The sequence below is a fragment of the Rhea pennata genome, chromosome 7, assembly GCF_028389875.1.
Source record: "Rhea pennata isolate bPtePen1 chromosome 7, bPtePen1.pri, whole genome shotgun sequence".
In the NCBI taxonomy this organism is placed as follows: Eukaryota; Metazoa; Chordata; class Aves; order Rheiformes; family Rheidae; genus Rhea; species Rhea pennata.
The window spans coordinates 24,561,521-24,575,423 of record NC_084669.1 but is presented as its reverse complement, the minus strand read 5'-3'; the positions used below and the strand labels follow the sequence as shown (position 1 = coordinate 24,575,423).

Sequence of the window (13,903 nt, the reverse complement as noted above, 5' to 3'; positions counted from 1 at the left end):
GGGCGGCGGCGGCGGCGGCGGCCCCGGCGCGTCCTCGCTCCCTGGGGCGGCGGCGGCGGCGGCGCCCACCGCAACCGCCCCATCCCCAGCCGGAAGTGGCGGTTACTAGCGCCCGCCCCGAGGAGGCGGTGGAAGGGGCGGGGCCCCGGCGGGGCGGGGCCGGCGCGCGGGCAGCTTCCGGGAGGGGCGGGGCCGCGGCTTCCCGCCCTCGGAGGCGGCCGTTAGTGCAGCGAAGCCCTCGCGCCCGCGGGCTGTGGGGCCGCGTCCTCCGCCCGCTGCCCCGCGGGACGGGGGCCCGCACTGCCTGTTGAAGCCCTGCGCTGAGGGCGGTAGCCGGCGACGACCAGGCTCTTGCGCGTTGTCACGTACCAGCTTGTTACCTGCGGCCTTGCTGACACGGGCCTGCGGAGTGCAAGGGGCTGCTGCCCTCCGCCTTGTCACTGGTGACCGGCAGTGAAGGCCTTAGGTAGAAGCATAGTCACAGCTTTGAGCTGTGAAGTAAATTCATAATCTGTAGGCGGTTGGCAGCAGACTGCACAGCAGTCATATGACGAGAGAAGACAAAATTTTCTGTAGTCCCAACAGACTTCAGCTGGAGAGAAGAAAGGGTGTCTTTTGCTTTTCTAACCAAAGAAGAACAGCAGAACATAATGAAACCAGAGTAAAGATAAAAAAAAATTGTAGTCTACAGGAAGATACTGTAATATGACATTTTCTCCAGTATGATCTGTCTTGTCTGTCATCTGGGAAATACCCTAGTGCAGTCTGTACAGTCTGGGCATGATGAAAGGGGTGGACATTTCCTATCACATTAAGTAGAATTTTATTAAGCTGAGAAATAAACATTTAGAATGATCCTTCCAACATTAAAAAAAAGTCATGAAAATACCCCCATCCTTCATTAAAGACATGCTTCTGAAGAAAATAGCAGATAAAACTTGAGAAATCCTCTTAAAGCTGTTGTCAATATTCGTATCACAGAAACTGTTAAGAAACATTTTTCTCTCAGATGCACCACTTTTTTGCACCATTTTTCTTCTCTGATGTCTGTAGAAATAATAAATCTGAAAACTGACAGGTGGCTGACAACGTTTGGTCAATCATTTATCTGAAGTGATCCGAACGACAGATGTGAATAGCACAAATGCCTTATGAAAGCTTCAGCAAGGCACGGTAACTTTAGGTGCTCCATAACCTATAAATAGTACAAATGGATAGGATAGGTAAATTATAAACAAATGACTTCAAAAATAAATTTATTTTGCGTATGATTATTTTGTGTATTTGCAGCAGCCTAATGCAGTCTGAAGAATGCACAGAACTAACTTTACTGATGATGTAATTGCAGTGAGGTCCAATATAAGTCTCCTAAGTTGTAGCTTCAATTGAAATAAAAAGTGTAGGTGCCAGTGTAGCTCCATTAAGCTAATGAAACTCACCATTTGACAGAATTTGACCTTGAGTTCTTTCTTCACAGAGAAAAGAAGCAATCTTTTATAATCCTTGTGTATGTGTAAGTACAGTGGAAGAAAAGGAAATTTTGCATTTCAAAAGTCTTTGCAACTATATCAAGTTGTCAAGTCATTGAGTAGTCTAATGCAAATGTCCAAGATTGTACAGTATTTGTTTAGAATATCCATTCTAAATAGATGAAATAACAGATATTCGAAATAAAAAAAAGCTGGAAGAACTTCTGCTCTTTATTACGTGAGTGATCTTGGTTCAGAGATGCTTATCTCTATGCAGTCTGTTCCATCTATCTTTTTTTTTTTCACCAAATGTTACATAGTTTTCCAAATGAGCTGCTGAAGTTTGACGGAATGTTTCTCTGCCCAGATTTAATAGCATCTGCAAACAGTGTAGGAATTAAGTGCTACTTCAGTCCTTCTATTGTTCTCCTTCTTGCCCTTCACATGCACTAGATTAAAAACCTCACAAGACCAAATTCATCAGTGACAAACTGTAGAACATGTGTGTGTGAATTTGAAAAATAAACAAGCAAACAAAAAATCAAACATGAGATTAAGTTGGTAATAAAACAGGCTGAAATGTTGAAGTAATTTAACTTACTCCAGGTTCACATTCAATATGGAATACTGATTATTTTGATTAATCTGACAAGGAAAACAAAATTACAGGAGAGCAAAGAGGGTAGGTTAAAACAGAACTGCAAAGCTTCTTTACTGTGTGCATTCATTGCTTTTTCTGCCATGATTTTTTTCCACACTAGCTGCCAGTAAATTACAATTCTTTGCACACTTCCAATTGCCAAGTTGTTATAATTTACAGTACATTGCCACTTTTATTTATATTTGCATTTGTATGGGAACACCCTTTGTAATTTATCTGCCCTGCAAGACTCACAATGCTAGGTCTGGAGATTACCGTATCAGTAGAAAAGGGATATTGTGAATCAGTGTCTGCATTAGCAGCAATCTCACCTCAGTGATCCAGAGGGTGCCCTGCTCCCACATGTGTGAGAAGTTGGAATTTGGCTCTGTTTTCTATAACTTGAAAACAAGGTTTCCCTGTAGAAGCTATGTCTTTTGCTTTTTCTTGCCCAAGTGAATAATTGTTTTGTACTAATAAAAGCACATGTTGGCTTCTTCTCCCAGAGCAGTTTTACCAGTCTCATAAATGATCTGCTATTGCCCATGTGTTCTGAAAGGTGATTTATTTTCTTACAAGACCATACTCATGTTATGTTTAGCCTGTATCCCATTCTCACTGCACAGCTCACCAATTTTCTTGTTTGCTGTTCTCTCATTTACTCACATGGCTGAAAGACATCTATTTCTTTGTTTTAATATCATGTCTAAGATCTGTTTCAGCATGACTTTTAACCATTTTTACCTTATTGCAACACTGATGTACTTCCAAGGCCCTGAAGGAAAAAATATTAGGAACTTCACTAAAGCAGCATAAAAGTGACTGCCTCCTCATCTCATAATCTAAAATAAGTAGATTGAAAACTGAAAACACAAGCATCTAAAACCTCAGGAAAAGCCCCTACAGCAACATATGCAACAACATTAACTTGCCTTGGCACCCCAAGGCTGCTTCTGGTGTGACACAGTAGATGACATTATGCCCAATTCCTCAGAAACGGATAAACAGAATTAAGAACATGGGCCCTCCCATTCCTAGACATCCTCATGGAAGGGGAGCTAGGTTCCATTTCCACTGATGCAATATTAGGAAGACAATTCACCTGACTATCTTAATCCTATTACAGTAAAGTAAGGACAGTGCTCAGACATCTCTGTAAAACATTGCAAGAGCTTGTTATTATTGTAACATATTTGGGTGGAGCCATGTCGTGGAGCCCACACTCTATAAATCACTACCCAAACAATAACTAATCTGTACCAAAGGCTGTGATCTGAACAAGTTTACTGCTTTTCATCCTTGTGTGATTTTCCTTCTTTCTGCATATTTTAATACAACTCAAAAAACTGACTTAAGCAAAAAAAAAAAAAAAAAAAAAAAGGTAAAAATAAATAAAAGCAACAATTAAAAATTGCTACAAAAATAATTACAGGAGGCTATGGAGCTGTTTCATCGCAGAAGAGGTCACTGTGTGAGTGTGTCTTAAGAACAGTCATAGAGTTAACTCACCTTCTCGATCTCCTACATTCTTCACTTTTTTGTGAAGGTTCTAGAAAAGTGCTAATTTGTTCATAGTACTATGGCTTATGTTTTGTTGATTTTTCCCTAACACAAACATTCACTAGAATCCACCTGCTCACTGGATTGCAGGAAGGAAGCAAAAACAGAAGCAGGTTCCTTATCCCATTTCCATATACAGTTGTATAGCAAGACTAGCAATCAATTGGCAGACAAATGACTTTGAATTTAGTCTCCATACTTTTAAAGTCCAGGTTGGAAAATCAGCTGTAACTATATATATCAGTGACTTCAGGACTATCTGAAATTTATAGGCTCCAAAGTCTGTTATATCATCAGCAGATTTCCGTGCAGTAAACAGCTGGCCATAAGTAACATCAGCAGCAGAAGTGGGAAGACCAAGTGGTATGTAGCCTGGTGACGCAATATCCCCCATGCCCGCCTCTGTGGGCTGCTCAGCTATTTTGCATCAGCAGTTTGGCAACCCCAGCACTGACGAGGGCCTCCGCTAGGTTTCTATCTGAAATTATCACTGCTAGTGGCATTTTTCTGCTCTGTCAAAGATTTTCAAAATGACCAGATTAGCTTACATGGAAAGGTGATGAAGAGGAGAATTTGAAGCTTGTAATCCTTAGTTGAAAGTAGACATGCAATAGCTGTTTAGCCACTGCATTTTGAAACTGAAGATTGTTTCTCCTCGCTTATATTTGAGGCTCTCTAAAAAGATGATGTCTGCAAATACTTTGTGCTTTATTTAACAGCATTTTCCAATAAACATCTTTCCATCACTTTTAGCTATATCAGTTAATGGCAAGTGACAGGAATGCATTGATGTAAGTTTGACAGGTGGTGCTAGTGCTGACATGTGAGCCTTGGTATTTGAGACAAGGGATATGCTACAGATATTGTAAAAACTACTGCAGATTACCAAGTGAAAAAGTCTTTAAAATGTGTAATTATGCTGGATGCAACCTTAGATTGAGAACAATTTAATCGATTTACACAGTTAGATTGATTCACTGTTCAGGCTGACATTTAATTACAAAAAAAAAAAAAAAAAAAGAAAAAAAAAGAAAATTCTTATTGAAATTTCCCAACTAGCTCCAGCTACAATTATACAGCAATGGAAAATGAGATATGTGAATGTATTTTTTCAAATTCTCTTTGACATCACATAACACTGTTTACATTCAGTGACTTGAAGTATTTATCTCCAAAAGCTCTCAACAAGACCATATGAAGGAAGAAAGGGCCGCAGGTGAATAGAGAGTAAATTGCTTCTGAAAATTACATTCCAGCGAAGAATGCAACAAGCCAAGGGGGATCTTTAGCTAGAGGTGAAGCTAATTGATCTAAATAATGCTTTTTTGTACAGACCAAGTCCTAGTTAGTTTAGAAAGTTTTCTGTAATCTCTACTTGAATTGAGGTATACTTAGATCAGGACTCTGTGAACTTTTAAACATCCATTTCTTACCCCTGTAATCAGAGAAAAAGGAAGCGAATGGAAAAAGAACTAATGAACGAGCTTTTCAAAAAGAAAAAAAAAAGTTAACTCCATGTGCTAAACAGACAGAATCATTCCATAGGTTAAAAATATGTTAATGCAGTAGAAAACATAAAACACTGTATCACTTAAAATTCAGCTAAATGTACCAGAATTCAATTAGTTTGATTTTTGTTCAATAATTAAACAGCCCAGAAAACAAATGCTGAAAACAAGCTAACAAGTGAAATGAGAAGCTGTTTGAAGTGTGGGGATGAATGTAGTTACCTACCTGTGCTTATTTACACTAGCTGGACTTCTGTACTGTAACATTTTCACTGCAAAAAGCTTTCTCCTTATAGGATATGTGAAAAAAGTGTCACAAACATGGTACCAGTTAGTATTGGTAGCAGTATTTTCAATAAAAGAGCTTCCATGAATATTCTGTGTTTGATCTCCACAGTTTTTGCCTCTGGGAGGGGCCTGCTAATGCCATGTTGTGTGCTAGTAAAGCACTCCATGGGTGTTTACACTGTTGCTTCCTATTACACTGTTAGCTAAGGAATATTTGATTTAGATTATTGCACCAAGTATTACCGACAATGTAGTCACAAAGGCGTAGTCCACTGATTAAAAGGATGACTTCTGTTGGGTGTTCCTAAATTAATCATGCTTTAATTCAGTTGAAACAGCAGCTATGTTAAAGTCATACACTACTGCACACAAATGTTTTATTTAGAATTGCCTACCAAATAGTCAGGAGAATGTCCAAATTCTTGGGATTTCAAGAAGTCCCTAGTGCCTAGAAAGCTAATTTTCCCATTGAGAAACATTTAGACTGATGGTATGTAAATTCTTTGCTTTTTACATCCCTTCTGAGTAGCTTTAAAAGGGCCATACAGGAAGCAAAAGTGTGGAGAGCCAAAGCCACTCGCACAGAAAGGTTACGCTTAGAAGAGATCTGCTGCCAAATTTTATGACAAAGCTAAGTTGATACTTTGCATAGTTTTTTCAGCATCACATTCCAGCTCACTTTATATGAACTAAAATACAACAGTTCTCCACAGAGTTAAAAACGGTGGCCTTTTCTTGAATGTTGAGAATAAAACAAAGTGCTCCAATAAACAAGAACATGATGGAATAAAGCCTTTGGATTTTCTTAGAAGCATTTCAGCTGATAAGGCTCTTCAGATTCATGAGAGTTTCATACCAAGGGACATTTCAGTAGAGTAGCATTTGACTGTCCGATTTTGGCCCACAGACTTGACAGCTAAATCCTGGGTAAATATGTGGAAAGAGGTATATTCTGATACCATCAGCCTCTTTAGATCTGCAGAGACAAGTGGAGCACCCAGTACAGAGGGCAGAACGGCCAGCAAGGGGGCACACAAAGCAGAAAGAGACAGTCTAATTCTTGTAGGCAAAAGCACATCCTCTGTGTTATTATCTAATGGAGCCTGCTTAAAAAACAGATCTCTGCCCCCTGCCTGTCTCAAAGACAGGTCCTGGCAAGAAAAGCAACACAGCTTTACCAAAGTCATGTTTACATAACTATTAAGGGTTTAGAAGACGCTAGGTGGAAGGACTGAGTTTTGAAGCAGTTGGCCATATGTTACAGCAAATCTTGGAGGTGCAGAAGATTTGGAAAGCGTTCATCTGAAGGTCACATTTTGCTGCTCATCTGCTTTTGCACTGTAAATTACCTCTCAATATTTAGTTAAGTGCATTTGAAGTAGAGGCCAAAGAAATTTTTACTGGTGAAAGGTACAGAGTTAAATATGAGTGTCATATTCGGGCCAGAGAACTTGATTGGCACAAAAGAGCTGGGCTTACCTTAAAAAAGTGCTGGTAAAAACCCCAACTTGAGCCTTCACCCAGAAACCTGGGAAAACTAAACTAAACAACTTTCATCTGTTCAGTCAATTTTCCTCACTCATGAGCACAAATCAATTAGCTTAACAAACCCTATTTTACTAAAGGAAGAAGGAAGAACAAAGCAGATAAAAATCTTAAGAACATATATCTGGTGCTTGAAATATAACTTTAACCATTTTACAGTTCTCCTATGCTGGGTCTGATCAGCTGGCTGTACTGCTGCAAGCTTGGTCTCGTGGGGCAGCAGCCTGTGGTTCAGAAGTGCAGCAGTTCAGTGCCTGTCCCACTGCCTCCCTCTAAATAAGCACTGCAGCAACTGTTGCCCACAGTTTCTTGTATTTCAGCTCCTAGGCCAGAATGTACATGGCTTTGGGAACTAACAGTCTCTTTATATATAGAAGACTCTTAAACAGTTCCTTCTAAGTCCACAATGTAACCTTAACAATATCTCCTGCTTCCTGAGATTCTAAACAAAGTCACAAATATTTTTTTCTTCACTACAGTATTTGCCTTCTGATGCTAGAAATTATTGCCTTGCATTATGGTGACCACTCACCATGAGTATTCTCAAATAGTCCAGACTTTAATATCCTGTTTCAAACCTTTATCCATGCCTCTTGATAAAATACAATAAAATAAAACAAACCCTCTCTCCAAAATAATAGACCAATGCTTGTAGAATAAAGATGTTTCAGGCCTGACCAAGTATTCTTTCCATTTACCAGCCTTTTTCTACAGTGATGCTGATATCAGCATCAAGCTTTTCCTCTTGAGTCTCCTTCTTCTGGAGACTCTTCTAGACTTCTTTGGTAAGAGAGCTTTGCTCTGAGTACTAACTGCTAAGACTACAAAGGAAGAACATCACATTTCACATGTTTTGTACTGTAGCTCCACAGATCACCTCACATTTTTGTGGTTCCCTACCAGGAATTGCATAGAACAGCAGGCACTGGTCTTCCTGAAAGGACACACTAATATTACAATTTGTTGTGATGAATCCCTAAGCTGCGAATCATCAGGACCTCCCATCTAAACTACCCCAGTGACTTACAAGTTTTACCTGGCAATCATTATACTCCTGTTGCTTATTTGCCCTTCAACAAAAGAACATATCGTACAATATGTGGCAGATGTATTTTATTAACACATTGATGAAAGCAATAACCACAATAGATAACATGAAACATATAACACACATTTAGGCTCAGCTTCTCTTACCTGGTGCAAAACCAGTAGCTTCAAGAAATAAATTTCTCTAGATTATTTATACTAGGTGTTTCATCTCTTGGTGGCCCTGTCAGTAGAAGCCATTGATGCGTTTCCAGCTCTTTAGCAGCTATATTTTTAAGATCTTCTATGTCACTAGAATATATTTGTCATTCTTAGTGCACCTGACAGGTTTCTATTTTTCTTTTATTGAGCCTTTTATTACTTGTGATGTGTAGCTCACTATTGCTGGGGGTAGTTGAGACAGCTCAGAGGAGGATGCAGACCCTTGGTGGGTGCAGGGCCACAGCACTATGGGGCAGCATGATGCAGAGGCTCAGGAGCGTGTAGCTGTCTGGCAGCTGCTGCAGCACATCTCACTGAATCCCCCGTGACAGCAATGGGCTCTGGCAGTACCCCAGCAAGCAGGGCAGGGCTGATTTGGGATTGCTGGCTCCTGAGAGCCTCGGCTGTTTCTTGCTCAGCATGTCCGGGCCAGAAGCATTATGCCCACAGGTCCCTGGAGGGGCTGGGACATGCATGGGGGACGTTCCTTCTCTTAAAGAACTTGAACAGCTCCTGAATACTAGGGGACCGTCTTGTAACCATGTTGATGAAGTATGGCCTAATCTCTTCTTAGGAGACCTGTAAGTAGAGCTTGCTGGACTGACTAAAATTTAACGCCTCTATTGTACTTCTTATCTCTTTCAGCCCCTTACTGTCTTTGCATTTCTGTCTATTAGTATGATTTGTAGGTATGGCTTTAGGTAGCTCATAGTTTTGCTAATTGACTTTATTTATGCTGCAGACAGCAAAGATTCTGAGATAAAACTGACTGAATTGGTAGCTAATTGTTGGTTAGCCCTGAGAAACAATGCATTGGCGTATGTTCCAGCAAGCAGCTTGGGAGATGCAATCACAGTGCTTTTCCTGCTCTGTAAATATCTCTGTATTCATCTTGATCTGCTTATGTTTGTCTTTTCCTTAGAGTAACAGCTCACAACAGATTCATTCTGTGGAAGATGGGTGTTACCCATGTTTTGAATGCTGCCCACGGCACCGTGTACAGCCAAGGAGGCCAGGACTTTTATGGAGCTACCATTGATTATTATGGTGTACCTGCCTATGACCTTCCAGACTTTGACATAAGCCAGTTCTTTTTCTCTGCGGCAGAATTTATTCACAAAGCTTTGAACACACCAGGAGGTATGAAATTGTTGTTGTGCACATTTTTATGTTAGTTGACAGCCTCTTGTAACAGGCCAATTACACAAGCTCAGTGGTGGACCGGTCAATACATGCTCTACTGCTAGTTGCTGGTCATCTGCACAGTGGGTGGCAAGACGAGGGAGGGCTGGGCATTTGTATGCAGCTGTAACTAGAGCCTGACAGATCAAGGAAGACCTCAGAAAGTGGAGGGGAGAAAAGGATGAAAAATGCAAGAGATACATGGGTCAGAGAAGAAAGGAGACAGAACACAGAGAAAATATCTGTGAGGAAAACATCTGATTCAAAAAGAGAGAAGAAAGAAACATAACATTTAAAATGGACACAGAACATAGTCTGAAAAAATAATATTTAAAGATAGAGAAAGCTAAGTATTTATAAGAATTGGAGAGAAAGTGCTCAGAATGGTAAAGGGACCTGTGGGAATTATAAGGATGCACACACACCTTATGTCTGTTCACTCTATGGCAGGGGTCAGGGCTTGAGTTTGAACATACCTACTCACAAAAGCAAGCCCGGTATAGCTATGTTACCCAGAAGAGGTCAGCTTTAGCTTAAGAGCTTAGCTCTTCACACTTTGCTACCCTCAAAGCACCCCTGTGTTGTCACTGCCATAGCCCTCACCCACCCCAGCCACCCTGCAGCTGGGAACGTGCCCCAGTTCATTCTAAGCACTGCAGGGTTGGGTGTTCTCCCCCATCATGTCTTGGGGTGCAGCAAAAGCCCTAGACTGCCCCCAGATGTTTTGGACACCTAGCAAGGTTGGGCTGGAGTTCCTGCTTACAGCAGAATTCCTAAAGGCATTCCTAAGTAAGCACCCTACACAGTTTTAAATCTACTCCTTATTTTTGGTTTGACCTCAGGCCCTTTTGATAATGTCCAAATAGATCACAGGCATGTTTTAAGGGCAATACTGACAAAGAATTTCTTACCAGCTCTGTAAACAGCTACATCATAACTGAAAACCTGAAATAAGCTTATTTACCACAGTGAGAGTGGTACCGAGTAATAGGGGTGGAGTCTCTGCTTGCTTTTTGCTATATATTTATTTTTATTATTTGTGTGGTTTTGATAATCTTGTCTAGTCTTTTGGGATCTTTTTATGCCATCTATATTTGTAGAAAAACAAATAAAGACTCCAAAGTCCTGATTTCTACAGTGACCAGCCATGTGAAGAGGCTCATACACTGCAAATGAACTTCCTGTGTGAATAGGGCCTGCAGAGCTGTACCTCTAAGGAGAAGATCTACCCTTACCCAATAAGATTTATAGTATGTTACTCAAGAGGCTAAACTTCTTGGCACTGGTGCAATAAAATACTAACTAACCTGTGTTACATAAAAGACCAAACCTTAACATGAATAAACTGGCATTAATGGAGCTATCTCAGTCTATCACAAGTTCAGGCTTTGAAAGAGAATTATAGTCACGCCATATTGCCTTACTATACAGTAGTATTAGGCCAGTCATTTTTCTCGGTGGCTAATGTGCACGTGCCATCCTTTCAGGCCAGATTTTAGCATCCTTATTCACCTAAGTAAGACCCTTTGAAATCAATATATCTGATTTTCCTCTTGATTATACCAGAACAACTTCATTGCTTCAATAAGCTTTGATTTAGCACTGTTTCTGAAATCAGGTTGTGACCTCATGACACTTCTCACACAATTGAGTATAACTCAGATGAGTAAGTGTTGCAAATTGGACTTAATTGTTAGTGATTCATGTGATCTGTGAGAAGAGTAACAAATAAACCATGTTTGTTATGTTACTCTGACCAAGTTGGAGAAGGCAGGAGATCTGCCTTTCATTTAAACTGAACTTCATCCACTGTACTCCTCCACTTCTCTGATCGTAATTTTTTAATTCTTTTACTAGCTAAAATTTTGGTACACTGTGCAGTTGGAGTAAGCAGGTCAGCTTCCCTAGTCCTAGCATATCTCATGATAAATCACCACCTCTCCTTGGTTGAAGCCATAAAAACAGTGAAGGAACATCGATGGATTTCACCCAATCGCGGCTTTCTGAAACACCTGCGAAATTTGGATGTGCAGCTTCGGCAAAAGAAGGGCTGCTGAACGGGGACTGCTAAAAAACATTTAAAGTAACGCTTCTTAGTTTCTGTCTTCATAACCATTGCACGTATACAGTTTCCTATGATCAATATGTGTTGAAAAATGAATAAAATTATGTAATTAAAGAAAAAAATCCACAGGACTTTATATGGATTTATTCTGATAGCTCAGTTCCTTTGAGAAGAGCACAGCCAACAGCAACACTAGAAGCAGTGTGCTGTAGTGCTTCTGTACCTGATGCCAGGCTTCCATGTAAATCCACTAGAGTGCTTTAGATGGATTGAGTTTGTTCCTGATTTGTGCTAAGAGTTGCATCTAACCATAAAGTATGTTTGAGTTTCTTTTACGTAGAAGTATAACAACCAAGTTCCTTGATGTGGTTACAGTTCTCATGCATGTATTCTCATAGCAAAGCCTTTTCGTGCGCCAGGTCTGATGATGGGGATGAGGGAAATGTCTTAGGAGTTCATGCATTGCTCTCTTGGAAAATGCAATGCTACAGAAAGCTGTGATGGCCTGAAGACCAACACCAGCACAATATACCTTGTATGAGCAGATCTTTCTCTATGCAGTCTCAAGCTCAGCAAGTCCACAGGCCTTTTGTTGTGTAAATGTATTTTCAGTAAGATGTGGTGTACTATGTAATATATTGTGGACATTAAAAAAGATGTCAAATCTTTGAAGTATTTTGTAAGCATTAACACATTGGTTCTCCCCCACACTCTCTCCATATTATTTCTCCATATTATAGCTAGCAAAAGTGAAGTAAGAAGTTGGAGTAAAACACAGGTTTGTACCATCCTTCTGCTCCTTCCTCCTCAGTAAGCAAATTGCTTTGCCCATCTTGTCACGAGTGCTCCCACTGATAAGCAATATGAACCTGAGCTGCATCAGTTTAGCATCACAAGCGAGAGACTTGCTCTTGCCTTATGAAGACATCTCCCCCTACTGCCTGTCCTCCAGCTCTCATTAGGTTCTTTAAACTTCCCAGATTTAAGCCCAAACACAAGCTGCCTTTCTCTGGCCTCTTCCTTCTCAAAGAATTAGTAAGAGCCTGGAAGAGAGAAGGCATCAAAGGGCCAGGCTTCATCGCCCACTCCTTTCTACTAGTCTCTGTGTAAGGGTCCTGATGCCTGATTATGGAGTCGTCTATGTTCCAGATTTCAAAGCTTCCACTTAAAATAACCTTAAAAACAGTTTAGTAAACCAGACTCACTTTTTGCCTGAACATGCTGAATTTGATTTAAGCCCCTCTCATAGTGCTGTATTCTAAATCTGGTAAGGAACTGAGTTAGCTTACATCAATGGCTAGGCTTAATTGATACAAGTAAGTTTTAAACTGATTTGAGGGTGTTACTTTTCCTGTCACCAGTTAATCAGTACCTTAAACCTGTGATTTTTAATACAGAAACAGTATTCAAAATTCATCTTATCATTCTGCCTGAAAATTAGCTTGTTACTTACATCTTGCGAGCTGTGGAGCAATAATCAAATCTACTTTTGCTCTTTGCTACTTTTTCGATTTATTGATTAGCTGACCTTATAAACTTTTCTTGTCAGATTAAGTAAATACATTTCTCCTTGTTTGTTTGCGTTTTAAACATCAGGTCTGATTGTTTTCCTCTCCACTGGAGAGATTTGCAAGGTTATTGGAAGACTTAAATGGTGGTAATTCATGAGTTGTACTTCCTTCCCAGACCCATGTCATCCTTAATTCTTGGAGTGTCTGAGCCATGGATCCTGATTTAGCTGAGCACTCATGGAAAGAAAGTCCCTCCTTATTTCAGTGTACATAGGTGCTTTGCAAAATCAGCATATATAAGACTGTTTTAGAGATCTATTTGAGTATCTGTTCAGATTTTCCTAAACCTTGCCAAAGAGCTCTACTGACAAGAGAAAGGGAAAACATTGTAGCATAGAAAGATCAAACAGAAAAATCACATTTAAAACCTAACAGTGTTAGGACAATCTTTATGTCTCACAAAGCAGCAGAGGGATGGAAGAAAAGCTGGATTGCCTTTGAAATTCTTCATTAGGGTTAACAGGGATTTATATGAGTTAATATTGCATCATAATTTATACCTCATTCGCGTTACAGTAGATTTCAGTCTTGAAGCCTTTTGAAGACATGGCACTGAAATATCTGAAATATGTGCGAGTGGAATAATGCATCTTAATGGCTTTAAGCTGGGTAAAATTAGACACATGTGAGAAAGATTAATGGACCCTCCCATCAGGATAATACTTTGCATGCCTCTCAACATCTGTCCCACAAAGCCACAGCTGTGCAAGCTACTCCTATTGTAAATTAGTAGCTGCTCTCCTACACACTGTTCGTCCTATGAGAGTATGTTTCACAAGGGGTGCAAAAGAGTACAGAACAAAGCTGAGCCGATATGGCATCCAGGC

At 40.2% G+C, this 13,903-nt stretch overlaps 2 protein-coding genes across 2 annotated transcripts in view; one reads left to right on the top strand and one right to left on the bottom strand.

The window, feature by feature from the left end:
• SAMD8 (sterile alpha motif domain containing 8) overlaps positions 1 to 13,903 on the bottom strand; it is a 41,528-nt gene that overhangs the window by 19,249 nt on the left and 8,376 nt on the right. The gene's annotated exons all lie outside the window — the stretch shown is intronic.
• DUSP13A (dual specificity phosphatase 13A) lies at positions 8,679 to 11,681 on the top strand. Its single transcript, XM_062579759.1, has 3 exons — positions 8,679 to 8,839; positions 9,181 to 9,398; positions 11,298 to 11,681. Exons 1-3 carry the CDS (start codon positions 8,679 to 8,681, stop codon positions 11,495 to 11,497), a joined length of 579 nt encoding a protein of 192 aa, XP_062435743.1. The 3' UTR covers positions 11,498 to 11,681.